We start from the raw sequence: 27628 nt of genomic DNA, 5'->3' as shown, positions 1-27628 counted from the left end.
ATGAACTACGTATTGACATATATTACAGTGAAAGCATATTTTTGTCTGCGACATTGCCCGAGGGGCGCAGTGGTAAGATGTTCGTCTACTACGATGTAGGCAGCCGTCAGGTCCGCGGGAAGAACATAGAAAACAAGTTCTTTCACTACTGCACCTTAGACAAACCATCTATCGGCCATACCGATAGATGGCACCTTCATTTCCGACCCGACTCGATCGGTAGTGAATTGCTCTATGGCGATATGACCGGAGTTCGGTATGGGCCGGCGTGCGGTAAAGTAGTGTGCAACATTGTATTTTGAAGGCAGTCATATTATGCATCATTATTGTTTTCATGATTATAAGCAGATAACATTTGAAATCAACTCAAGATAAACAGTACTAGTACATTCCGAAAATTCCGGAACTTTTTTAATTGAAGCAGGTGGAGTCTTGATGGTTTTTTTTAAAGCAGGGCTGCAACTAGGGGGAGGGCAAGAGGGCCTCCTGCACCGGATGCCAGACCAGTGGGGGTCACTGAATTGCCTTCCTTGTCAATGAAGTATCTAGTTGCTACCCTGTTTTTATGAAATGTTTCCTTCAAATTCTGTACAGTTAACATTTTTGTTATCATTTACGAAAATATATAAATTTCAGATTGCACGATTTTTTTATGCCTCATCCTACTCTACTTGAACTTGAGAAGCGTCATCACCCTTAAGTTACTCATCCATGGAAAAAGAAAAGGGACTCGTTGGGCGAGATCTGGGTATATTTAATGATTGTGGAAATATACACGAAAATATTATGTTTAAACACAACAGTTCTCAAGTTTCAATGAAAAGTAATGATACAGTAGAGGATATGACATAAGAAACCTTGCAAAAAATCTGCATTGATAATTATGCATGAATGATGGCAACAATACATAGCACAGGGTAGCTGCTTTGAAGGAAACTTGGTGTATTCTTACCGAAGCAATCACCAGTATATTCTTATACATCTTCGTGATACAAAAACCGCCTAGACTTGTTCAGAACTCATAAAATTCATTCATTAATAGGAAAATATAAATAATTTTATTCACAAAGAAATATAGCAAGTCTGTCTATTCATTACTCGCACACAGGAGAAAACTATGGACTATACCAATCAAGGAAAAGTATAGACATTGAAAGAACGATGATAACAAATAAAATCCAAACTCTGAATCCAGCTTTATTCTTTATTGCCTAAAAAACAAAAATGTAATGAATGAGAAATTTCTGCATGTGTGTTAATATAATACAACATATTGTGCAAGTTGTTTGTAAAAGTTTCCAACAAAGCAACAATGTTTGCTTTTTATGATGATAGGATAGTTATCGATAAGATTATAGAATCTTAATAAGTACATTGATATGCATTGAATAGTATCTCAGAAATTCATACATTAGAATGTTTCATGAGTTCATAATATTTTTATGAAATTTTAATTTGAAGCTTACCTCAAAGGTTTTTGATCATATTGATGATTTCTATGTTGTTGGAATTAAGTAGGAAATAATTATTAGAAGTACAGTGGAATCCTGTTATACTGTAAATGTGGTAAGGCATGGGTTCAAATCAAAATAACTTAACTGTGGTACTATTTGAGTATATAATAATGGATTTTATGAAATAATAGAGAGATTAGATGGTGCCTATGTTTTTTGAGTCTAAAGTATATAAAATATCAAAACTAGTACAGCAGGGTTTGGGTGTACATTTTTTTAAACTTAGACTTAAAAACTTAGACTTTTAAACTTATAAATAAAATTAAGATTATGAAATTTCATAAAATTAATGGACAAAAACAGATCAATATTATTATTATTTGTAAGAATCTACTACTGCCATGCCATAACATTACCGCCAGATACAGTAAAAAACCAATTATGACAAAACTTTAAGGGTCTAAAAATTTGATTGCCTGTAGCTAATATAATAAGGGAACATCCCATGACATGGGACCAAAAATTTTATTTATTTGCTACGTCAATAGATTTGTTATAAGCCTGGTTCAACTGTATATAACATCTTTCAGATTACTTCCATCCAGTACCAATGCCCACCCTTGGAGGGGGGGGGGGGCTACAATAGCCGAAACAGCCAATCAGTAATACAGTCCATGCTGTGTTCACTCTCAATTGCCAACAAAGCTGGTATTGATTAAAAGTATGGGCTTGGAGAGAAAATATGAATTATCGCTGATGGCCATGCAGAGATACATCGGAGAAACTCAACATGTTTTAATTAGAAGGCAAAATCACTAGGGCATAATAAAAGCATTCACAGTTTTGAAGGATATAGATAGGATTGACCATAAGATCTTTTTGTATAAACCAATAAGTTATTAAAAAAACAAGGGGATATCTGTTATCGATGGAGCTAGATTTTGGTACAGTAGAATTTTCCCTCAAACAGGGGGATCAGCGTTAGGAATCAGTTTTTATCTGAGATAACTGATTGTCAGTCAATAAAAATACATTCAAAACAAAGTATGAAAATCACATGAAGAACAGCCTTAAACTACTTATCAGTGATATTTCATAATTAGTGTTGCAAGCAGCTAAACAAATTGTAGATATATAGGAAAGTAGTCAAATCAGTGAAGGCAACAGAATTTTACCTGTAGAACATCCTCATTTCCTTCTTTGATATTTTCAGTTGTCCCAATCACCATTTCAGATATCTTGCTAATATCTTGATCCTTAAAAAAGGAAATTATTTCAAAAAAATGTAAATAGTACAAAATTAACAAAATGTCAATAAGAAATATACGACACACTTATTTTTATCTTCAACACTCTTTGCTCTCATTCATATACTGACAAAAACCCTGATTCAGTCCCAACCCCCCTTAGCACCAGAGATTTTCAATGAACAAATGTTCCATATAAAGCAGGAGTTTAAGCATAATTTTTTGTGTTCCACAGACTCTATGTCAATAAAATGAAGACCAGGAACCACTTTTGTCAGTAAGATGAACGCTACATACTCCTCTACAGAATAATAAATATTCATCACATAGTACTATAAAAACAATAAGTTAATTACTTTATCATCCAAGCTCACAGACCCCTGAAACCACAAGAACCTTCCCCAAAATGTCTGTGGAATCCGGTTTAAGAACCACTGGTATAAAAACTACAATGTGAAACATTTGTTTTATAAAGCCAGGTTATAATATCTACTGATGTTACGTTCTTTTCCAAGTTTGCATACTATTTTTTGAGAATCCTGTAAAGATTTTGTTCTTTCACAATATTTGGCTTTGCTTAGGAAAGAGATAAGTATTATTCTCTTTGATTCTTCATTTTAATTAGTCTAAATGAAAAAAATTTTAAGCAAGTGGCCCTCTAAAATAAAGAGTAGTATGATAAAGTTTTTCTAAAAGTCAACAAATCTTCAAAACCTCAATATAATCTTGTCATGCTATTTGAAGATTTGGATAGATTGATAAAAGAAAATTCACAGCATGATATCAGTTTGTACAAGATCGATAATACCGCATGTTTTTTGTTTCTTTTTAATGGGGCATTTTGCTATTAACTGTCCATTATATTGTGAGTCACTAGTCTATAGCAAGGCCAATAAAACTGCTCATGATTATAGTTGTTTCATTATGTCATAAAAATTTGATCCAAAATTTTTAAAAACGAAAAGCATTTCTGTGAGAACAAAGAACAAAATCTACAAATCTATTGCAGCAAATCATATCAAGTCATTTTAATTTATTGTGTGTGAGATCTAGAGATTTTAGTTACTATAAGCAGATATAAAACAATAATCTTCCTGTGAGAACATGGAAGAAAATGAATATATAAATGTGTCTATTAAATGCAAATGTATTTTACAAAACTATTCATGTTCAGTATCAAATTCAAAACTTAAAAAATAAAATTCTACTGTCATAGAATGTTCGTGTAGGTATGAGTAGTTATAGTACATGTGTCAGTATTTTCTTTAATTTTTTTTTTTTTTTTTTTGATGTGATGGACGAAATTATAAATACTAAATAAACTACATCATCAACAATGAAAACAAACCTGCTGCAGAACTTTCTCTGATAATATTTCCTGGAGCTTACTGATCTCAACAACTTTGCCTTCGATTTGCCTATCAAGAGAAATTCAATCAAAAACATAAAGACATGAGAGGGAAAAAAAGAGGTGTTATTTTATATTTTTCTGAGCATCATTTTCATCACATGGATTACAATATCATGTTGCCAGTTATGACATCAAAAGTGGTCCGATAGTGGCAGGAATACCTCTCTTGAAATTTAAGTAGATAAGTTATGACATAGCATCTTGAATACCCTCAAAAATTCAGCAAAAAAGATTACAGAGTAGCTGGAGGGGCTATGTACAAAAAAAGAATTGACATGGAATTTTTTCAACCCCAAGAATTTGAAACATAGCATTTTGTAATATAATATGTTTTCAGGGCTATAGCTAGAAATTTATTTTTGAGGGGACAGCTGTCATTTTAGGGCGGGGGGGACAAAAGTAAAAAGAGAGCATGCACTTAAGCATGTTATTCCCTATATATATATCAGTCATTTTCCAACATTTTGGGAGGACCAAACCCCCTTTTCAACAGCCTTGTGTTTTCCAGTGCAATTCTTTCATTTTTGCCCAGCTTATTCGAATGTTAAACACATGATCAAAGAATATAAAAATACTTTGCAGTCTACTGGTTTTTCTATTTTGCTCTTCAAATCTTTGAGAATGAATATGCTTAACATCTGGCATTTTCAATAAATCAAGATTCATGGTAGCAAAAGCATTATTAGTGAAATTCTGCAACATAGTTCGAAAACACAGTAGAGGATCCTAAAATGTAGAGAACAGGGAAGAGTCAAATCAGGCAATTAAATTGATTCTTTGTACTCAGATATTTAAGTATATTCTAGAATATGTAACTTGATTTACTGGTATACTGGAAAATATGGGTATTCTTGGCATAGTGGTCTCCCTCGTGTCCTGCATGCCAGCTAAGGCGGGGGGAATATGTATGTTTTTGTCTGGTCAAGTGGAAGTTTTTCTACAGAGATTTCATTTCATATATATATCACATGCATCTATAATTTTCTCAGTAGCAATTCAGTATAGATAATTTAATCAATTATAAAATAAAAGAAATCCTGAGATGAATAATCTTTAATACTTATAACCAGGTATATGATGAGAGATTAAAAATCAGCCTACCTAACTTCATCTACCAAAGTATTCATTTCATCATACAAGCGTCGATTTTCTTCTTCAAACTAAAAAAATTAATACAATGAATACATTACAGACATATTGTTGACATATAAACATCAGTTTTTTCTATTTAAATTTTTCAAAAAGCATAAATCTACTCAATGATTAATCAAAAGAATCACTTTTCTCGAAACTATAATAAAAATACTGAAGTGAAGGAAACAACTCTGACCACCACAGACACTCTTTCATTCTGACCACAAGCCAAAACATGTACAAATACAAATACAAAAATGTCTGTGTGTTATAAATTTTTATTTGTCCCCTCATCACACTATGGATATTTTTTACATCTACTCAATGATTTGTTACATTCAGAAAACTTGGCACTAATTGAATAATAAAAGAACTCATTAGTTATTTAATCCTCTCTGCATATGCATAAAAAATGTAAATCAGTATAATAGTGTTTATTAATAGTCATATCCTGTTAAAATATAAGATTATACCATTAATACTAAATAAATAAATAATAAACAAACTAATTATTAACCTACTGAAATATAAATTCATACATATTCAAACAACTAATCCGAATACATTTCAATAAAATTTCACATTCATAAAAAACTGAAATTAAGTGTTTTGAAAATAAGAATGTGCAAAATTTATGAGTAAGTGACTTTGAATTTGTACCACACTATAAATTCATTAGATTATTACAGTACATAATGCTGCAAAACAGTATGGTCATGCTTGAAACCCTATGCTAGGGTAAAAAGTATATTAATGAAGTAGGAAGTGTAGTAATAACAATAACACAAAGTTTGAAAAATCATGTTCTCAAGAAAATAGATATTGAATGTTAAAAATATACCAAGATGTTTTAATAGTAGAAATATCTGTTACTTTGCGAAATATTTTATTACAATTCTGGATATGAATTTGTATCAATTGACTATTAATCTACAGATTTAGATAAAAGAGGCAGTCAGACAACAAAAAAATTTTCAATGTGGAATATATTTTACCATTTGTAATTCTTCTGGAGATAAATTTACATCTACAGGTTCAGATGATTCCATCATTTCATCAGCATTAGAAGAGCTTTTCTTTACATTCTTATGTATTTCCATTTGATTATAAGAATCGGTTTCAGATGTATGTTTTCTTTGCCTGACATCGTTTTCTAACCTCAACCTGCAACATGTGCATGAGAATCCAACATGAGGGAATGAATAGAATGGCTTCAAAAGTGTGAAGCTGTGTTAAAGGAAGTACTATAACTCATAATGATAGATAACTCTTTTTTGCTTCTTTAGACCACTCAAATTGTTAGAAATTTACCAGCCTCAGTAAGATAAGATAAAACATACTGAAATTAAAAAAATTGACTGAAGCAACACAACTCACATCTTCTGTTTGTCAATAGCTCTTTTCACACGAATAGCTTTCTGACCACTGTAAATTTTGCACACAGCTACAAAAAATACCAATGGAATCAAAATTTTCAATCATGAAAGGAAAAAAAATACCAAAATTATTGTTTTTTATTCTATTAACATAGAAAAAAAAGGCTTCATATGTGTTATTAGTTGCCCTTACGAGAAAGACATTTGCCAACATCAGAAGCTCGAAAAACTTCAATAACACAAAAACCCAATTTTTTGCCATCTCTGGCATTTAAAAAAAAAAAAGTATAAATTCTTAATTATGATGATCACACAAACAGAAAAATATAATTACTTTGCTACTACAAAAGCTTTATATGTTGAATTCCGCCCCCCCCCCCATTTTCAAAAAAAAACCTATGCCTTTGATAACACAAACACGAAATTCATCTTAACTTTCAAGCAAGCATGCTTATGTAAGAGATACAAGGATTAAAAGAGAGCATGCATTACCTACATACGCACGTGCTTGAAGCTTAACAGAAATATAGTATTAATGTAGCAAGTAAGAAAATAATAACAAAGTAAATTTATGGAGAAAATTCTTCTTTTAAAATTTTGCGGTTGTATAAGGGGGTATTATATAAGATAAGTATACTGATAAGATAAGCACTGAATTGTGAATTGAAATATTTATTCTTTTTTGTAAAGTAAAAAATGAGTTTGGAATTGAACATCTTTAATTATTTGGATGAGGGAAAAAAAGCCCTATTGAATTTCAGCAAAATAATATGTTTGGAAAATTTCTCTAGAAATTCAATATGTATAATCAAAACCCAAAGTTACCTTTCAAATAGCTATCAATCAATGAGACAACAGCTTCTTGATGTTCTTTAGCTTGACTTTCTGGGTTTTTTTTTACTAAATAAAAAAATTATTATTAGGATGCAAGCATATTCCAATAACTTACCAATGAAATTTTAAAAACTCATGAGAAAAATTTTATAACAATAAATTTAAAGTAAAATTAATATATTAAGTGGGGGAGGGAGGTTTACTGAATAATGGTCTTAAATTTTTATGAAATCAGTATTTACACTAAATAACTCATATTGGTTCCATTACACATTCCTCAAGTCAATTACTGCAGAAACCAATGTATGTCATTGCTATGCCACTGTACACAGCTGCAATCCTGAGTTCTATCAATTGGAGCAATGTCTATGTTGTCATTGTGTTCATTGTTTTCTTCAATTACCTTCCCTGATGGAATAGTGGTCTATGTCACTTCCAGGCAAAAAAATATCCCATAATTCAGTGATAACTGATAACACTGCCTTCTCTCAAGTTTAAAAAAATGACATAGATCATTGTTCATCCAAATTCTTCACATATGTACAGTCAAAGCCTTGATATCTGAAGAGAAAAAAAAATTCCTTCAGTTTAGGCTTGAAATCAATGTAGTTTTCACATCCATATCTCAAACTTTTTTCCCAAAAACTTTTGCTGCACCAAATTAGATTTCCAGTGTCAACAAATCTAAATTGTATAAATATACATATATTTTTGTCCCATTAGAAAATAAAATGACAGTTTATCCCAGTGATCCACAACCCCTAGCATTCAAAAGAGAGTTTTGTAAAAAATAAGTATCACTGCATACAATGGGATGAGTATATCAGTTTGGGCTCGTGCGCTGTAGCCATCTCACAAATCTGGCCCACACACACACACACTGAAAATACTATTACATAATCCAGCCAATTCCATTTAAAAATTAATGTCCCAGTACATTTATGTGTAAGTGCCCAAGAGTGGCATGGTGGTAAGATGCTTTTCTACCACCGTGAATGTTGCTAACACAGTCTCAGGTTAACCCAGGCAGAATATAGATAAGGCATTTTCCTAACAAGCTTGAGACGACCACTGATAGATAATGCCTTCATTTCCAACCCAACTCATTAATGTCAGTAAATTGCAGTATAGCAATATGGTCAGAGTTGATGTTTGGTCAAGTAGTAGTAGTACATTCATATAGCCTGAGTGGTGTGGTGGTAAGATGCTTGTCTACCACCATGAAGGTTGCCATCATGTCCCAGGTTCGAACCAGGGGAAGAATACAGATAACAAGATATTTTCTCCAATGAACTTGAGAGAAACCATCGATAGATGGCACCTTTATTTCCAAACCAACTCTTTAACATTAGTAAACTGCAGCACAGTTGGTGTGTGGTGAAATAGTAGTACATTCATGTTTGTAAAAATAATCCACGTGTGAAAAAATATATTTGCAAAATGCTAAAATAGAATTTTGTGTAAAAGAAGCAATTTCACATGGATTAATGGATGAGTGAATGAATTGTTGCACACTTTGATTAAAGAGGTTTGACTATATTTTTATACATACTTCCTCAGAAAAAAATATTCTTTTCCCCACGTATTTGGTTTTGATTATGGTCTTACCTTCTTTATTGAGGCTCTTAATAACATCAATGCACATCTGCATAAAGACTTGAACATCACTGTCAATTTTATCTCTTTCAGAATCGGTCATGCCTGATGAATTATACAAGAGATGACTGTAAAAAAATTCAAAATAACATTAAATTAAACAAAGATTCAGTCAAATATTTATTTATAGAATCTGCCTTATAATGCAAATAAGTATGGTTAAATTGTTTCAGGAAAAATTAAAAACTGTCAATTTATTTGGACACCTCTGTATCCTGGATACGTCCTTGCATGGAAAGTTTGAAAATAAAGGAACCAACCATAATTCTACAACACAGAATGTCTATGATACTGTACCTTTATATCTCAGACACCTCTCTAACTTGAATATATATATTTATAGAAATGTAAGTGTTCCACTTTGACTGATTCTATTGTGCTTAAAACATTTATTTAAAAAAAAAAAATGTGTAAATCTAGACATAAACAATCAAATAAGCTGTTTGATTGTTCTGAGTGGGGGAAAAAATCAGAAATTGACTTCATTCTTCTTTGGTGTATGCAAAGGGTGTGATTATGGGGGGGGGGGGGGGGTTTAATCGTGGGGATTACAAAATAGCACCTTCCCCTTTCAGAGAGGGTGAGAGATGTTTCAAACCTGTGGATGCTCAACTTGATCATTACATAGGAGATTTTTATTTCTGAATCAATTCCAGGGGGTGTTCAAGCCAGTGCTACAAAATACTGTGGGTGCTCGAGTACCCACTGCTCCCCTGGCTCTCTATGCGACTGCCTCCCACCCATAAGAAGAAAAAATATATAACCTCACTCTCCTTTGAGAAAATTCTGTGAACGTGATTGTGTACTTGAATTATAAATTTATTTATTAAAAATAATAAATATACTTCAAAAATGACAAAACTATATATCTTTATATCTTTTGAGTAAATCTGATTTAGAAAGAGGCTACACTTAGAAAAGTTGATCAAAAATAAGAATATGAATATGTCTAAATACTTACTCAATGTTAATATAGTCCTTTCTATGTTCCAGCAAAAAGTCTTTCATCTTGCTAATTGTTGCAATCTATAACAAGATCAAGAACGTGAGTTAATAACCATGAAACAATTTGAAGAAAAAAAACATTTTTCTAATACACAGTATTTCAATCTTTTTTTTTTCAATTGGGCAAATAGCAAAAATATTTTAATAACTTGATTTTTTATGATATCAATAATTCAATGCATGATTTAATGATTTCAATATACTGCTGTTTATATGTGTACATGTATGTTACGATATGTTTATTAATATAATAAAAGAATCAAATTATCTCATGCCAGGGTACGACGAATTCCAGGCACCCGGTCACCATTACAACTGAAAAATTGGCATTGATACCTAAAATTTTCTATGTGTGATCACTAGCTCTGGCAAAAGAAATACATTTGGCTCTTAAAATATTTTGCTGGCATCTAGATTTTTTCTAGATTGGTCAAGCTCTGCTTCATGCCAATAGCTGTGATTTGACAATGTCCTAGCTATTGTCCCGTTTGTTTTGGGATAATAATAATCAAAGTAGAAATTTAAAGTTAAATAGCATAAAGCGAAGAGACAGCATGATAATGTAATAATCATGATTTTTTTCAATAGATAATTGCAGCTCAAGGCTGTAGCTGGGGAGGGGGGAGCAGGTGAGTCTAGTGCCCTGGATGCTGGAGTAGAGGGGGATACTCCAAAATTATAGCTTGCCCCAACTGATAAAGTATCTTGTTGCAGCCATGAGTGCCTCCTAATGATGCATAACCTGGGCCGCTGCAACTAGATGCCTAGTCAGCCGGGGGCAAGTATGGATTTTGACTGCCCCTCCTACAATGTTGAAGAACAGGTTAAAAGGTGAAATTTGCACCCCTCTAGTATGCCGCCAAAACACCAAGCCAACCTGTTTCCATGCAAAGCTGTGCATAACTCAAAAAGGACTCATTAACTAAGATTTTTTTTAATGCTTTTAATATTGAGAAATCATACTTTAGAATCAATATATTTACAATTATAATAAGCAACAACCTCTAAAAACAAAACAAAAAAAAACACCAGTTGTTTAAAGCAAAAAACTTTATTTCTTAGGAATGCTTATTGTGTGTTCAAATATTGGCGCCATCTCTCTTCCAAAGTCAGAAGCAGACAACTTTGGCTGATTTATATTTGCTTTTCGTGCCTAGCATGAATGTTGTTGACCGGATTGCTCTCTGTAGCGATACTTTTTAACGGCAAGATCGGCTCTCGAATTTGCATCTTAGAACTGGGAACTACAATCGAATCCCGTTTTAAAGAGTATCGTTATAGCGAAAATCTCATTTTATAACGTAAACCTTTCTAATCCCCCAGATAAGCTTACATAGGAGCAATGCTAAAACGTGGAATTCTTTTAAAACGAAATTTCATTATAACGAGGTGATTTCTCCTGTGAGTTAGTTAAAACAGGATTCGGCTGTAGTGGGTCACAGGGATCTGCCACTTCAAATCAAAATTGGGTCCTTCACGTGGCTATTATACAAACCATAACAACTTACAATATCTTTGGCTTTTGTTGTGAATTCCGTTGTTTGTCTCGAAGAAGGAATGGGGAGCAATTTGTCTTTGTCGGCGGGCCCATGATTCGCTTTGTTTCTAGTTCTCACAGTTTTAATACAAGCTTTAAACAGCGTCGTTATATCCATCACCAAATATATTAACAGCTGTTATAAAATATTAATAAATACGTATCGGAAAAACCACTGAGGACAACTTCATATAATTTTCTACGTAAGTCTTCACCTAACACGTGGTTAGTCACATCACAAAAAATCGCAATCACAACACAAATAGGCAATTAAATCATTGAAATCGTTAAAAGATTGAAGAAAATTCTAGAGATGTAAACACGAGATTTGAACGGCTTTGACATCTCCAATGAGACGTAAATAAAAATACTTTTATTTAAATGTCCGTAAATAGTAGTTCCGCTCAAAAAACTCAGATTAATGTGAGAAAATGAAATTTTTCATGCATTTAATAATAATCATGTTCTTTAATGTTCTTTTTTTCCCAGTAACAATTTTTTTTTTAGTTTCTAGTGGGATAATATCATCATTAATTTATAAAATCCTTGCTTGTTGTACACAAATGCACATGGTGTGCTGAAGCATGGGGAAACGAAAAGGAAAGGTATGTATTAATAATTATATAATTTCTTACTATGAAATAATTAATTGAAAATTTGAATGGTTAATCCTCGATTATATTTAAAAGTTCTTAATTCTCGAGAGTTGATTAATCCATCGCGTGTTGAGTGCATTAAGAAAAGCCAATGACTGCGAGTTTGGGCACCCCCACCACAGATCTCTCGAGCTTTTTAGGGGCCCCACCTGGAGCCAGTTTTATTCATCAATTTTTTTTTTGAATGAACGGGCGTCAATAAAAATCTTCATTTCGTTACCATTTGTTCTACCCGTTAAGTCACCACTGATCGAAGATTATTTTCTCACTAGCATTGGAAAAAGATTCATGATACTTGAAAGTTGATAGTGATGAACTAATTTTTATTCACATGTTAAGGCCCAGTAAGGACTTGTAAATCCTTGCGCTTGAAAAACCCACAATCGTATCAGTTCATACATCATCGATAGGCGTGCTATATTTGGAATGTTGATTCTCGCTGAACGAAAACTACAATAAGTATGGCACACGTAAAAATGTATAAAATGAACACAAAGTTGACCCCTTACAGCTCGTGGTAAAATTTATGCTGAGGATAAGTATACGGAGCGGGACGTTTATTCGGTGTACAGCAGAGGACTTGCAGTGACATCACGCTCTTTGCTGAATCTGTTAGAGATCCCTGACTCCAGACGTTTAACCCTTAACTGGCATTGTGAAAATTCTTTCCGTAACTGGCGTCATAGGGTCTTTTTGTCCAGCAAGTATTAATGCATTTTAAAAATCAACAAAAAGAGTCTTCATTAAAAGCGATGGGTTTTTTTACATGCTTTCATTCATCCGTCAATTAATTCACTAAATATTTTTTTCAAATTTCTGTAATTATTTGGTCAAAAATGTTCTTTTATCAAGACACACGTGAAAAAAAATGCAGGGATATATGACTTTTGAAGTATTTTTAAAATATTCATTAAATAAATTTTTTGAACTCAACTTTCATGATTAAATACTGAACAGATATGGTTAAAATATACTCAGAAAATAAAATTTAAAAATTAAAATAATATTTATTATAGTTTCACAAGCACCGAAATTAGTGTTATTCTAAGTTGGAAACACAGTACTTGCAAACAACACTATCCTCTTGCTCACCTCAGCTATTCGAAGTTTCACCATTAATTTGAAACCGTTATCGAGAAAACTGGCATTCTTCCGAAACACATTTTCTATCTCAACACTACGGCCATTAGACATCAAATGTCTTATGCGAATGGTGAGGTAACTGATGAATGAAGTAACGGAAAGACAAAAATTGAAGAACCTCATAAATTGGCCAAACATGTGTAAACAACTAGCTTGAAAGGTACTGATAAGGGACACTCGAGTATTACGTCATCAAATTTTTAGCCGTTTTTGATCCCCCGCCTTGTCAGCAAAACATTGCCCCCCCCCCCTCCCCCAGCAAAATTTCATCAGCATCTTAGAATATTTCATATCTTCAAAAAAAAATAGTTGATGACGTAAGCAACCTTAAACCCCCCTCTTGCGTAATACTTGAATGACCTCCTAATAGGATGCACCGGAGACATGGCATGTTGAGCAATGCGTGGGGTCTGATCCACTACACCAGTTGAGGGTTAATTGATGTACTGCAGATTAGATAAAGTTGAGGGCTTAGTTTTTGTACACGGCTTGCCATACCTTTTCAAAATTAATAAGGGCACGGTATCCCAGGTCGATAAGATACTTGCCTAAAGTACCAAAGGATGTTTAGAGGTGTTGTGAATTCAATACCCGGTTAGTCCTTGTCAGAGACTTTCCCTACATAAAGGTGCAACAGAAACTTGTGATGTGACCACAGAAAAAGATAGCTACAGCAAGAAGTCCACTGAGGGGTTAGTGCATCAACCTCTCGGTACGTACAAAAAAAGCTGCTGTTCGGAATTAGCAATAAGCTGTAGGTCATGGTCTAATTAGGCCTAGTGTGCAGAAAATGACTGTGATGTCACCAAAACGGTCAGTAATCAAAATTAATAAAACAATTGCATCTATATTACTTACCTACGAGGACTTCTAACGTCAGCAAATTGAAACGCGCCACAGAAACACTCAAGCCTATCCAAAATACGAAAAAGGCACAACTCTGACAACATGAATAAGTTAAGGGCCACACATACATTCAAAACACATTCCGGCATGCATATTCCTTCAACCACAAGATGAAACTTGGTTAGGGCATGTTTAATGATGTCGAACGATTCTATTCTTTGCTAAAAGAGTAAGCCAAACAAATGAAGGCTCGGTTGCTGACAAGCTGTTCTCGATATGCAATCATTTTTTGAATAAAATTGTCTGACTTGACTTGGTATGCGTAGCCAAGTTTCATTTTGTAGTTGGAGGACTATTCCGATTCATTAGAAATTCCACAGGGAATGTGTGCAAGGTTCATGTTATAATTAAGTAAATGAGTATTCATTGGTATCAGAATGGCTATTTGAAGGAATGAAATGTTTTCCATGTGCAGGTTAAGTCTGTTTTATATATAAGGAGTGGAGTCCGTCCAGCCTAAATTCTGGTCTCTGTTTCAGACCATCCTCAATTCTGGATCTGAAAAATAGACCCTTCACATAATACTAATTAATGAAATCATGAATTTGAAATGTAATTTTTCATACCAAAATTAACTATTATTTCGCTTCCCACAAAATTATCTGCCATTTCTACAGAAAATAGAGCCCCCATGAATCAAAATCTCTGGACACAGACCCATGGTGACTTCCTGTGCCAAGAAAAATATATAACATGTTTAATAAGTTATTATAAGTTGAGCTCTTATTCATTGGATGTGTTTCTCCATTTTCAGCGAGGGCGTGCAGTCAAAAATGCCAGGAAGTCACAGGCTTGCCTGGAGCCGGAAGAGATAGTCAAAGCTCCTCATTCTTTCGTCATTCACAGAGGACAACTTGGTAAAAATGGACATGATTTGATGATGAACTTCAGGAAAATGATGGAACCTTATACAGCTTCTCAGTTGAAGGTATGCAGAATATTTTCCTTGAACTTGGTTATGAATGTGATTTGCTATATTCTTATTTTTTAACTCTTTCCATTAAATTTCTGGTCAGTTTTTTCTTATGAATCATTTATCACAATGTGATTGGTCAGGTGAAACTTACTGCTGGCATTATTCTCGTGCTTTTTGGTGTTTTCAAAATTATCTGACTCATACAATACATGCTCAATCCATGGCCCAATGTGACCCTCCGAGTCATCTGATGTGACACAATTACACAAACTGGTCAAGCAACCCAGGAAAGATTATCAAATTACTTGAGTGACCAGAGGAGCGCTCCTATCTAACTTAAGTGATCCAGGTCATTCAAGGGACTCGTGACATTTTCAGATCACATAAGTGACTCATGACACATTTTCCAACCAATGAAATGGCTCCCACTCTCCAAAAAAGTATAACACCTTTGATCTAAATAACCTCAATATTTCCCATTCAAACCTTTAATGAGTAGTAGTTGCTTGTGGGAAGGGATTGGTAAAACCCACCAATATGAATGTGTCTACTCTCACAGTTGTCACATTTTCATCTGGGCTTGGCAATTTTCAATCACCAGGTCACCATGGCCATTAGAAAATTTATAGTGTCACTCTTAAAATTTTCTATGTCTGGTTGATTGGAGGACGACACATAATTTTCCAAATCCGCATCAACATCTACCAGCATTAAAAGATGCTCCAAATCCTTTGAGATTCAAGGAAGAAATGTTAGACTGTCTTTTTTAGGCGGGGGGGTGTTTTACTACTACTAAATTTTTCTAGCGCCTAATTTTTATTTTTATTTTTTTTATTTGTCAAACCCTCATTTTTTCATTAAGTGCATCCACATCTATCCATATACTTCCCAAACTGAATCGTTTATCAAAAGCACACAAAAAATTGCTTTTATAGGTGAATCTGCTGATGAAAAATACTGATTCAATAAAGTTTTGTGTGCATTAAAGATTTTCCATACTCTTGAATTTTATCTCACGCAAAAAGAGTTTGTTATATGATCGCTAATAATGAATAAGCGATGACTCAAAATTTTGCTTACGCCAGAGTTTTCAGACACTTATTTGGTTTTTTTTCCTATTGTTTTATTTCATTTATTGATACTGTACAAATATCTTTACAGTTTTTTTTTCTGATTCTTTTGTAAGGTTGGTCCAAATGTAATTGAATTTAATTGAATGTATTCAATGTGGAAAGTATTATTCTCATCACATTCTGTGATGAGAATAATACTTTAATAGAAAAATGGATGTATTCAGTTGGTGGTTACCCCCTCCCCCCAATTTTGTTTGTTAATTATTTTTTCCTCCATTAAATTCATAGGTTCAGAAGCACAATGTTCTAAAAGATTTTGTTCATATTGCTGGTCCGCTGAACGTCACTCACTTGATTGTGTTTACAAAGTCAGAAATAGCTCTGTATCTGAGAATCATCAGACTTCCACGTGGACCCACACTGACATTCCGCATTCATGAGTATTGCTTAGCAAAAGATGTTGTTTCCTCTATTAAGAAACCTGTGGTGTATGAAAAATTGTTCTCACATCATCCTCTGTTGGTCCTGAACAATTTCAGCGGTGAAGGGCTGCATTTTAAACTCATGACCTCCATGTTTCAAGGAATGTTCCCTTCTATAAACATCAACAAGGTATTATTATTTTGTCTCAGTTTATGTGAATTCTGATTATTTTTTAAAGCTGTATGATGCATATACATATATTGGAATTAGCATCTGAAACTAAAATCCTGAATCCGTGAAAATCCTGCATAGCAATACCTTCTATATAATCACCTATATAAAAATATTGCTGCTCTCTGGTTCAGGCACATTTCTCTCATAGTGTTTAATACATACCTTATATAATCCTGGTGAAAAAATAAATGTGTCGAATAATAACCAAGTTTTTGTTATTCTATAAGCATTTGATATGTTTTTTAGATCATTGATTTTAAGTTGCAGTTTTTAATGACAAAAATTTATGATTTTTAGACCACTTTGAATGACATTCGAAGATGCCTGCTTATGAATTTTAATGCAGATAAAACAATTGACTTACGACAGTAGTAAGTAATTAACATTTTTATACAAGTTTATACAGTCAACGCTCATTATAACTTCTATTTATAACGACAGGCCCCAAATTTTTTCCCATTTTTACCATGTTTTTTTTTATTACAATGACTAAACGCAGCCCAGTACACTCCCCCCCCCCCTTTTTTCCCACAAAGAAATTGACAAAATCCATCATTGAGTGTGTTTGGCCTTGTTGCTCTTTGATCCTTTGATACTTGGAGAAGAAAAGATAAAGCATCACTTCTATGGAAAATCCTAGGTAGGTGATGTTTCTTTCCCCCCCCCCCCCACCTCTTACCATTCTTTTTATATTTTCTCACATAGTGCCGCACTCCCACTTCCCAATATGGTTGGTTTTTTGCAGTTTTACTAAATTTCTCAAAGTTTTCTTCCTGAAAATAAATCATTTGACCTGGTTGTCTTAAACAATGTGCCATATCTTTAGATCTCAAATTGAAAGTTTCAGCAGAAGTTAACAAGAAATTGTGTGATGTCAAAAGCCGAAATAGCAAAATTATTGAATTCCAATGAGTACTTCATTCATTATAATTAAAAATCATGATTCAATTATGAAAGAAGAGTTAGTATTTCCTTCTTCAGGTAGTCGATCACAGGACCAACAATTGGAAAAAAGTGGTGCACCTAAACTTGACAATTTTGTGAAAAGTTTGATATAACAACCTCCCATATAATGTTTGCTTTTTGTAGGACAAAGGGAGTTAGCTGTATTAATTTAAATTTTAAAAATTTATTTCTATCCAGTTAGAAACTTTCAAAATTCTTTCTTCATGAACTCATTATGCAAGATCCCCCCCCCCCCCCCCGGTAAAGAACTCGAAAAAATACCATCTATTCATTCATAAAGTGAAATGAATATGAAGAAAAGTTCATATTTATTGTAGAATTGGTTCATAACTGTCTTTTCAATACCAAAATTTAATTGCATTTTTCATTTGACTAGTGCCATCAGAGTAGTTCCTTGTGGGTTGAGTAAAGGTGTCAAGAAGTTGATTCAGAGTAAAGTTCCTGATCTTGGTGCTTATCATGATGTCAGTGAATTTCTGGTGAAATCTGGAAACCTGTCTGAGAGTGAAGCAGAATTAGATGCTCCTCCAAATCAAGTCACATTACCACAACGGATATCTAGCAGAGGGAATATTGCATCTCAAAAAAGTGCGATAAGGTTAGCATTATTTTAACACACATCAGGTTTCCAAAGTTTATGCATAATTTTACAAAGCACTCACAGAAATATCTAAAAAATGTTGATAAGTAGTCTGTAAAAATGTCACATAAAGCTATCAAAGTATTAGGTTGTTGACATCGATGTAGTAGAAATAGTAAGTAATGTAGTAGCAAGAAAATAGTCATTCATTTTTCATTGTTTTCATTAATTCATTGTTCATGTTAAAAATTATTATTCTCAGTTATATCATGAATAATTCCAGTGAAATAAGACATAAATTAAATGTTTAATTCTTCTTTAAGTATTCGTGATATCATAGGCAGGGGAGTACGCAGGATCGATCTTTGGAAGGGGGGGGCACAAAAATTGTCTTTCCGAGAAATTTTGAGTTACCACCCTTCAAACAGAATTATATTAACAGAATTTGGTTAATACACTCAAACCTGTTTTTGTGCGGTCTTTTTTTGTGCAATTTTTTTTGTGCGGTTTATGAAAATTTCAATCAAATTAGAACATAACTGATGAAGTTATCAATAAAAAAAATTAGTAGGCTTGATCGGCGATTTAGTTTTTTCGATTTTTGATATTTCATCACATCGTTACGCTAGCACATGGCATCGGCGGAGGTTTTAATACTTTCAGTGAAAATGATCTTGTCGAAATGATTCAGGATGAAACCGTAAGGGATGATGACATTATAAATTATGTAACAGATGTTACTGATGGGCAAGAAGAACCCGATTATATGACAGCAGATAAAATCTATGCAGGACTCGAACTTTGCAGTAAATTAGAAGGTCATTTTCTTGCAATCGATGCCAATTCTGAAAGAACTTCAAAATTCCAAAAGGACCTTCAATCTTGTATATCTGGCTACCGAGACATATACAAGCGTCTAGTGAAACAACAGTCGTCGCAAAAACTGATCACCGACTATTGGGTAACTGAAAAAAATTCAACTCTAAACGAGTGCGAGGTAGTATCTTCAAGTGACGAAAGTGATTTTGAACCAGTTTACCACAAGAAAATTCGCGTATTGTCAGACTACGAAGGATAATGGTTATACATTTTGAACAGTTTTGTATGTGTAAAATAAGTACATATGTAAATAAAATATTTTAAAATGTTTGCATGTGTATTTTCTAAATCAGATTCCAAAAGGTTTGGCGAGATTTCAAGTAGCTGCCCAGCCTCGTGTCTTGATTTCGTTAAAAAAAGCAATTTCTAGTTATTTCTTAAGATTTTGAATTATTTTCTACGTGAGACTTTTTTTATGCAGTCCCTATCCACCGCATAAAAAAAATATTTTTTAAATGTGTTGCGAAAAACATTTTTTATAGCTACTCGTGAAGTTTTGTGCGATTTTTTTTTTTATGCGGTCCCTATCCACCGCACAAAAACAGGTTTGAGTTTACATCGTATAAAGGGTATTTTCTTTTGATATTTTAGTTTTCTCACAAATATTTTTCTTTCCTAATTTTTGGTTGCCTTCATGGGAGGCTCAGGGGACCAGTGCCCCCCCCCCCCTGCACATACACCTCTGATCATAGGGGATACAGTAATACCTCAGCTAATCAATGATTTTACGGCTAACAAAAATTTTTGACGTTTTATTGCCTCAACTAATTAATATGAATTCTGCTAACAAACATTTTAGTTGGTAGGAATACATGTGCTAACATGAAACAATCACGTCACAGGCTAAATTTCCATGCCAATTTCAAATGAATCCAATGAGTTACTGTCACATGAGCCAAATCAATTTATTTCCATCTCAGAATCATTTTCCACATATATTTCTCTTTCAAATAGATGTGAAGGCATTTCATGTAAAAGAAATGAGAAAAGCTAAGAGAAAATTCAAAAAAAAACAACAACAATCTTAGACTTGAATGGTTCAAGTTCATATAGTAAGGTTTCACTGTAGCTTTGATGTGCAAAGAAAAAATTAGGACAAAAAGGTGTCCTGGAACCTTTCAAGACATCTGACCACCTTATATTCACCATATTTCTAACTCAAAACTTACACAATTCCTTTAAGTCAGGGCTTAACTTCCTGCAATTTAAAAAAAAAAATTCTACAAGAAATAGCAATCGCCATTTGTGCATGTAGGATCTAAATTGGGATATATTAAAAATTAATTGGAGGTGTTTTCGAATGCGAGGAGCATTTACATGGAAAAAAATATTGCAGATATTTTTTCCTCTATTTGATGTACTTTGAAAATTTTGTTCAATTTTTTTCTGGTCATTACATTGGATTAATCTATTTAATATATTTCTAAACATCAAAAATAAGCAATTAACTTTTTTTTAACCTCAGAATCTTTGATTAGCATATGGGATTATCAAGGTTGGGGTAAATCGAAAAGATATATATATACTTAGAATAAGACAACCATAAGTATTCTTTATTGGCATTGTATATTTTATCATGTGTGTACAGTTTCAGGTTTTTATAATTGCATTTTTAATTGGGTTGCTGTACTTTAGATGTATATGATATCCATATTTGTTATGGGCATCTTTTTCTTAGCCACCTCGTTGAGCATTTTACCTGTTCTGGCCTTTTATTTGTATATTCATTGACCTTAGTGCCTTGATTTTTTTCCAGGTTGTCTGAAGTAGGTCCAAGACTGAAACTTCAACTTGTGAAAATTGAAGAAGGTATCTGTACAGGGGATGTGCTTTTCCATGAATATATACAAAAAACACCGGAAGAAGTTGCAGCTATCAAAGCAAAACATCGCAAAATGAAGTGTGATACTTATACTGTATATTCACATAAATATTTTCATTCTATAATTTGTTTAACAAATGATTTTCAATTTCTTATTCAGATACAGTGGCACCTAAAAAGTTTTGGAAGCCACTGGCATTTGTTTTTTTACAATGAGACATTTTATATAAGCTAATGAGCAGAAGTGACACTGTGATGTGTCAAATTAAAATTTTTCATTACTAATCTGAATTATAATATTTGCAGTGAAAGCTGCATTCAATTTTATAATTTTTTTAAAACTAAATTAAATCTTAAAATCTAAATCCTAACTCTAAAAATCTGAAATTTGTGCATTTTTCTACCACTAATTTCTTTTGGATTATGCTGAGGTGAACTAAAAAAAAGTCTTCTTGTCTTCGCCGGGACTCGGATCCAGGCCCTTTTACAAACCAGGCAAGTAAACATTCTTCTGGAAATTTCTAACGAACTAGGTACATTCAGGAATGTGTTTCATGTGTGTATGCAAAGCCCAAAGTGTGGCTGATTCGCAAATTGGGGGAAGAGTTTTGGCCAAAGTCTGATTTGTGGAAATGATTCTTGCTATAGTCGACCAATTCATGAAGTGGCTGCAGATCCCTGGTCAATGTTTGATGTACTGATGTAAGACGTTGGGCATCAAATCCATGTTTTTCATCGCCAACGTGTGATACATGGTTATATATAGTAGCTGTATTGGATAAGCTCCATGTGACAAAAAGGAAAAAAAGAGACATTCAAGAGAAAAAATTATTTATATAATATACACATATAGGTTTTTCGTCAAATTTTGAAGGAAAAATATTATTAACATATTATGACTGTGATACGGTTAGTTGCCATAGGTAACATGCATATAACTATCACACAAAAAATGTGCCAAATAGTGATGACCCTGATTCTTGCCTTTTTTTTCTGACTTCGGCTAGGAATCTCCAGCCATATCGTGAACTGCCTGGCCAAAGTCTTAAATTCATACATAGGCTGAGTCAATTTACAATGAAATTGATTAATTTGCAAACTGCCCAATTTTGTGTTATGTTAGTATTATGTTAAAGGTCTGCCTGCTCTCTGCTGAGACTTTTTCCAATGGGAAACCAGTGTGCATTCATGCTACTGTCTTGACTGGGTTTTACAAATTAGTGGTATTATGTGCTTTCACAGCATGGGATTAGCATGTTGCTGGATACAAGTCTTCTTGAGCCATTTGTAGCCTTAAAAGTCATTTGACCCATGGCTTTACTCGTTGCATTGAGTTTCAATGATTTGAGCAGACATGGTGCAATGTGGCCTTTCAATGTAGTAGAAAAATTTGGGACCCCTACACCTCCAGTAATACAAACTCGAATCAATTCAAAATAAATCCGCCCGATTTGTTCATGACTGCTGGTCATCTTTCATTTTTGTGTCCAAACTTAAAAATGAACTTCATCTCCTCCCTCTCTCTACTCTTCATCTCATTTCTCGACTAACATTGTTTTATAAAATTTTCCGTGGTCAGTTCAACATAGATATTTCTGGTATCTTAGCCAAACCATCCTACATCTCTAGAAGACTCTCCATTCCCTTAAATTAAAACTTATTTTTGCTTCCACTGACTGCTTTAAATACAGCTTCTTTCCTCATACTATTGGTGAATGAAACAAACTCCCAAGCTCTATTGTTGAATCTCCCACTATCACTAGTTTTTTATTCAATATCAAACAATATCTTTGTCATTCTCAATCTCATCCTCTTGTATAGGCCCAAGGGCCAACAATATTGTATGAATAAATAAATAAGTTTTTAAATTTTTGATACACAAAATTACATGCTCAAATGTTGTTAATCCAGAATATTCATCAGTAAATACATTGAAAGGCAGTACTTCCCAATCTTCAATATTTCCCATATCTAAGTATTCCAAGAACTTGTGCATGCCACACGACATTTTCCATGGTGGCTTGCAATATATCAATGTATTTTCTCTCTTCAGGCAACTGAAAGCTCAAAGAAGAGCTGAACAAGAAAAGAACGTGCTGAGGAAACAGCAAGAAAAAGAAAATTTGAGTGGAAAGAATAAAATAGATGGAAAAAATATTCCTGTGGCAGAGAACGGTGAGTCAGCTGAAGAGGATGATGATGACGAATGGTTTCGAAAGGAAGTTGGAGAGAAACCCGATGAAGGTATGTAAAAAATAATGTATATATATATATATATATAGTTTTAATTTTATGATGTGTTTGATCAAGAACATTGTTCAAACAGAAATTAGATTGCTCCTATACAGATAGCAACCCTGATTTCATCAGAGAATAACCCAAATATTAAATTAATGATTTGAAAACTTACCACTTAATATGATCAAATAAACGCATTCCGGTTTTCTAATAACCAATTAATAACTATATCCAAAAAAAATCCCTTTTGTATTTCTATGAACATATGTCCTGTTCGGTGGGATGGGACAACTGTTTTTCTTTCCCACATAACCGGTTGCAAAATGTGAAATGGTTTTTTTTCAATTGCTCTTTACATGCCTTCAAATGAAGCACTACACTACATGGATTATAAGGGCTATTATGGCCCGATTAGGACATTGTTAACTGAGTACAGAAACTTTTGACTGGAGCCTTCTGATCTGCTAGTCTTGTTGATTGATAACAGGGTTTGAAAATTTTTTTGCAAAATTCAAACGAAAATCTTAGAATGCGAAAGAAGTAGTAGCCACTTTCACAAAAATGCATACAGAAGGTACAAAACGAGTAGGTATCCAATCTTCAATCATTATCATTTTCGCTTTTTTGCTAAAGGAATTTTTATCTAGCTTAAATCCTGATCGATAACGTTTTGGGGGAAAATGAGTTAATATTAACCTTGATTTTGAAATATGCAAAAAAGAAAAACCTTTTGGCGGAAAAGAAATTGGTTACATTAGCTGAAGTTCTGATGGCCTTAAACGGTTTTCCCCCAAGTTATGATATTCATGCATTCCCTACTTTGCAAAAATGATAATACGCAGAATAAAACATTATACAGTCCATGCCACTTAATGCGATCTCATGGGGGGGGCTCAGGGTTTCTGATAACAATAACTATCAGAAAAAGTCCCCTTTGTAAGCAGTGATCATACATCCCATTTGATAAAATGAGACATATAGTAACAGGTAGGGGGGGGGGGGAAAAACTTGCGAACGGTTTTTCATTCCCACATAATTAATTGTAAAATGTGCTATTATTCCTCTTTTTTCCTATTCTAAAACAGTGCTTTTTTCCCCTTTGAGCTAAAATCCTGCACTTTCGTTATTTGGCCATTGTGAGACTTTAGAATGTAACTGTCTAACGTATATCACAAATTGTGGTGGTGGTTGTTTTTTCAATATGTTTCATAGGTCCCTTGAGAAAGTCTCTCAGTGAAAGAAATTTGAATCTAGTCAAGTGAAAGAAACTGATCAATAACTGAAGGGAAACACTTTTTTCTTTGTACACTTGGCTTCACTTATAGGAAGACCATTGCAAAAGCAGCTCCACACATACATGGGCCACGGCGAATTAAGTACGGAAAATTTTGTCAAGAAGGGGGGTGGAAGTCTCCTGCATAGTTTTTGCAACCTGATAATGATGACTTATAGGGAAGAAAATAAGTTTGGTCAAACCTTAGCTTCAGAATATGCAAAAAAAAAATTTGACTGAAAAAAAATTTATAACATTTCCCAAAGTCCTGATAACTATAAACAAATTTTTTCCTGTGTTATGGTATTGGTCCTTTCATTCTGCGCAAAAATGATAATTCTCAAATGATAGCATTATCCGTGATTCTCATAAGCTGCATGTATACAGTATCATGTTTTTTTCCTTTCTTTCTCTCTAAAACATAGATATGATAAAGCCTTTACGAAAGAAAAGAAGGTTAGATGACGATACAGAGAATGTTTCAAAACGAAAGAAGATGAGTCGAGAAGAATCACAAAAGGCTAATGCTGAAGCTTTACAAAAAGCATTAATCCGACGGAAAAAACGGAAAGCTGCCAAGATGAAAAGGCAGAGGGCAAAGCGAAAATCTAGTGCAGTGCGTCATAAGAAAAAAAAGTAACTGAAGGAGCATTTGTGCTAAACTGATATTGTTAGCTTTTATTGTATCAAATGAAAATACACATATTATACTGAAGTTATTTGTCCAATTTTGTTCATCCATATTCAGAATTGTTGGAATGTCAAACTGCAATGTTGGCTGATTTGTCCAATATGTATAGAGTATCTCTGGTTTCAGTTAAATCTGTAATGTTCCTTCCTTCACCTCCTTATCTCTCCTTCCCCCCACTAATTTCACCGTAAAAATGTGATCCCTCCACCACGACCAGGATTCAAAGGTTACGCACAGGGTAGGTTTCTCGCATGGGCAAATAAGACGTGCTCAGGGGCAATCGGGATGCCTAAATTGGCATCTTTCAATGTTATTTTTTTACAAAAGTATTGAATATTAATTTTTGATCAGTTTGAGGGGAAGGCATGGGAGCCCTCCATGCCCATCAACCGCTGCATACACCTCTACCTCAAAAAAAAGGCAGGAAATCATCAGTAACAGGCTCTGGCTATGCATTGAACCAGTGCCTCCTAAAGATAGGCCTCTGCACTGTTTGCCATAATTGTCATTCAGACTACCTAGCAAGTTTGCCGCATTTTGAAACACAGCATCCTATTACGTTTCTTATTTTGGAGTAGAATCTTCCTGATTTAGTTCACAAATACCGCGTAGTGATTGGATGTGGGGCATAGAAATCGCCAATTCTGAGCCCGATCATTTCTTTTCCTCACAACGATGATACTGGCACGAGTAGGGAATTTTTTTCGCCTGAATATTCTGAGAGAAAATGGACTACTTACTAACGTCACAAGCAGACTGCGAAGGCCTATCTCTATGAGGTGCTGGTTGAACACCCCTCACCCAGTGCCTGTTTCTCGCATGGGCAAACGGCACATGCGTAGGCCTCGCAAATTTTTAGCGGAGCCGAAAATGTAGGCTGTCTTGTATATTTTAATCCTTTTTCTTTACATTAATTTTCTATCCTTTAATCCAATTTCACCTTTTAACCCCTCCAATATTACACAGGGGCGTCAAAATGCTTGCTTTTCCCGGCCGAGCAAGCATCTAGTTGTGGCCCTGAAAATAAGTAGTATATGCAGTACAGTATCAGGGGCCATTCAAGTATTACGTCAGCATCGATTTGGGGAGGGGGCTTGGGATAAGGCTCAAGTCATCAATCACCCTTTATGAAATATTCTTAATGGCATCTTACTCGGTGAGCCGAAAACAAGAAAAACCTTTCGATAGTTTGTGGGCACTTGAAGTAATTCCTCCCCCCCCCCCTCCCTATTGATAAGTGCCCTACAGAGCCACTTTAGTGATCTCTAAATTTTTCGCGGATCCAAGTGATCAAATGTGTCCAGGCCGCTTAAGAACACTCGAACTGTGTCACAATTATATACCGCGGATCACTTAAATAATCTGAGAATGTGTCGCACTGGGGAGGGGCACTTTAGTGCTCTAAAACTATGTCACTCAAGGAATCTCTAAATGTGTCGCAGATCGCTTAAGTGTTCTGGAACTGTGTCCCGGGTCAATCATGTGATCTGAAAATGTGCCACGGGCCACGTAAATGCTCTCGAATTGTACCACGGGACACTTAAGCGATCTGTAAACGTGCCGCTTAGTTCATTTTTACAAAGTTAGGTTTGAGGAGGGCAGGCCGAATCAGATAACCCCCAGGGCCATATTTGGTCCAAGCGCCTTTATGCGATTTATCATTGCTTGTAGAGGGTGAGTTGCAATGAATTTATTAAAGATAAATTTTGAGTTCATATCCTTCAAATAGCATTGAAATTGATTAACATAATAACATATAAAGGTATTCCGAAATTTTAATTAAAACTATTTTTTTGCATTAAAAACATAAATTTTTGATCATTGGGGGGCACGAGCCCCCCGTGTACGTCTCTGATCCCGCCAATATGCGTTAGGGTTCAATGGGGCAGAGCTGATGTTTCAGCTGACGAAATTTTGCTGACAAGGCGGGGGGGGGGGTCAAAAATTCCTAAAAATTTGCTTACGTAATACTTGAACGATCCCTTATATATTACATGGGAAAAAAATTATTGATCTGGAGCTCTTGCTGTCACCTATCAAATGAATAACGCAACTGTTTTGATTGAAATTGGTGATCTGTTTTTGATTAAAATTAACGTGTATAAAAAATCAATACAGTATAATATCAATAAATATTTTATAAGTAATAACATTAATTAAATTGTCAAGTTCGT

At 34.1% G+C, this 27628-nt stretch overlaps 2 protein-coding genes across 2 annotated transcripts; one reads left to right on the top strand and one right to left on the bottom strand.

Moving 5' to 3' along the window:
- Nucleotides 1–1039: 1039 nt before the first annotated feature.
- On the bottom strand, nt 1040–12002 carry Syx18 (syntaxin 18). The gene is made up of 10 exons (XM_089255181.1): nt 11626–12002; nt 10074–10138; nt 9065–9180; nt 7448–7522; nt 6624–6690; nt 6242–6410; nt 5214–5272; nt 4050–4119; nt 2630–2710; nt 1040–1211 (listed from the first exon to the last, which is right to left on the bottom strand). Exons 1-10 carry the CDS (start codon nt 11770–11772, stop codon nt 1116–1118), a joined length of 945 nt encoding a protein of 314 aa, XP_089111307.1. The 5' UTR covers nt 11773–12002; the 3' UTR covers nt 1040–1115.
- A 191-nt stretch (nt 12003–12193) lies between these two features.
- Nucleotides 12194–25478, top strand: ppan (Brix domain-containing protein peter pan). The gene is made up of 8 exons (XM_089255034.1): nt 12194–12259; nt 15114–15287; nt 16637–16960; nt 17303–17376; nt 18348–18569; nt 21187–21330; nt 23306–23496; nt 25189–25478. Exons 1-8 carry the CDS (start codon nt 12239–12241, stop codon nt 25401–25403), a joined length of 1365 nt encoding a protein of 454 aa, XP_089111160.1. The 5' UTR covers nt 12194–12238; the 3' UTR covers nt 25404–25478.
- The last annotated feature ends 2150 nt before the right edge of the window (nt 25479–27628 follow it).

The sequence above is a fragment of the Pholcus phalangioides genome, unplaced genomic scaffold (assembly GCF_987345545.1).
Source record: "Pholcus phalangioides strain wild (caught in Gottingen) unplaced genomic scaffold, Ppha-v1.0 ptg000042l_1, whole genome shotgun sequence".
Classification (NCBI taxonomy): Eukaryota; Metazoa; Arthropoda; class Arachnida; order Araneae; family Pholcidae; genus Pholcus; species Pholcus phalangioides.
The sequence above is the reverse complement of the archived record's forward strand: the minus strand, read 5'-3'. Positions and strand labels throughout refer to the sequence as shown.

Excerpts from the sequence above, each read along its gene's own strand:
- ppan (XM_089255034.1), top strand. The coding sequence starts at position 12,239 with ATGGGGAAACGAAAAGGAAAG. Across the intron at positions 17,377-18,347 it reads ACAATTGACTTACGACAGTA|TGCCATCAGAGTAGTTCCTT; the intron begins GTAAGTAATTAA and ends TCATTTGACTAG. Across the intron at positions 21,331-23,305 it reads GCAAAACATCGCAAAATGAA|GCAACTGAAAGCTCAAAGAA; the intron begins GTGTGATACTTA and ends TTCTCTCTTCAG.
- Syx18 (XM_089255181.1), bottom strand. The coding sequence starts at position 11,772 with ATGGATATAACGACGCTGTTTAAAGCTTGTATTAAAACTGTGAGAACT. Across the intron at positions 7,523-9,064 it reads TAAGAGCCTCAATAAAGAAG|TAAAAAAAAACCCAGAAAGT; the intron begins GTAAGACCATAA and ends TTTTTTATTTAG. Across the intron at positions 5,273-6,241 it reads CTCCAGAAGAATTACAAATG|TTTGAAGAAGAAAATCGACG; the intron begins GTAAAATATATT and ends TAATTTTTTTAG.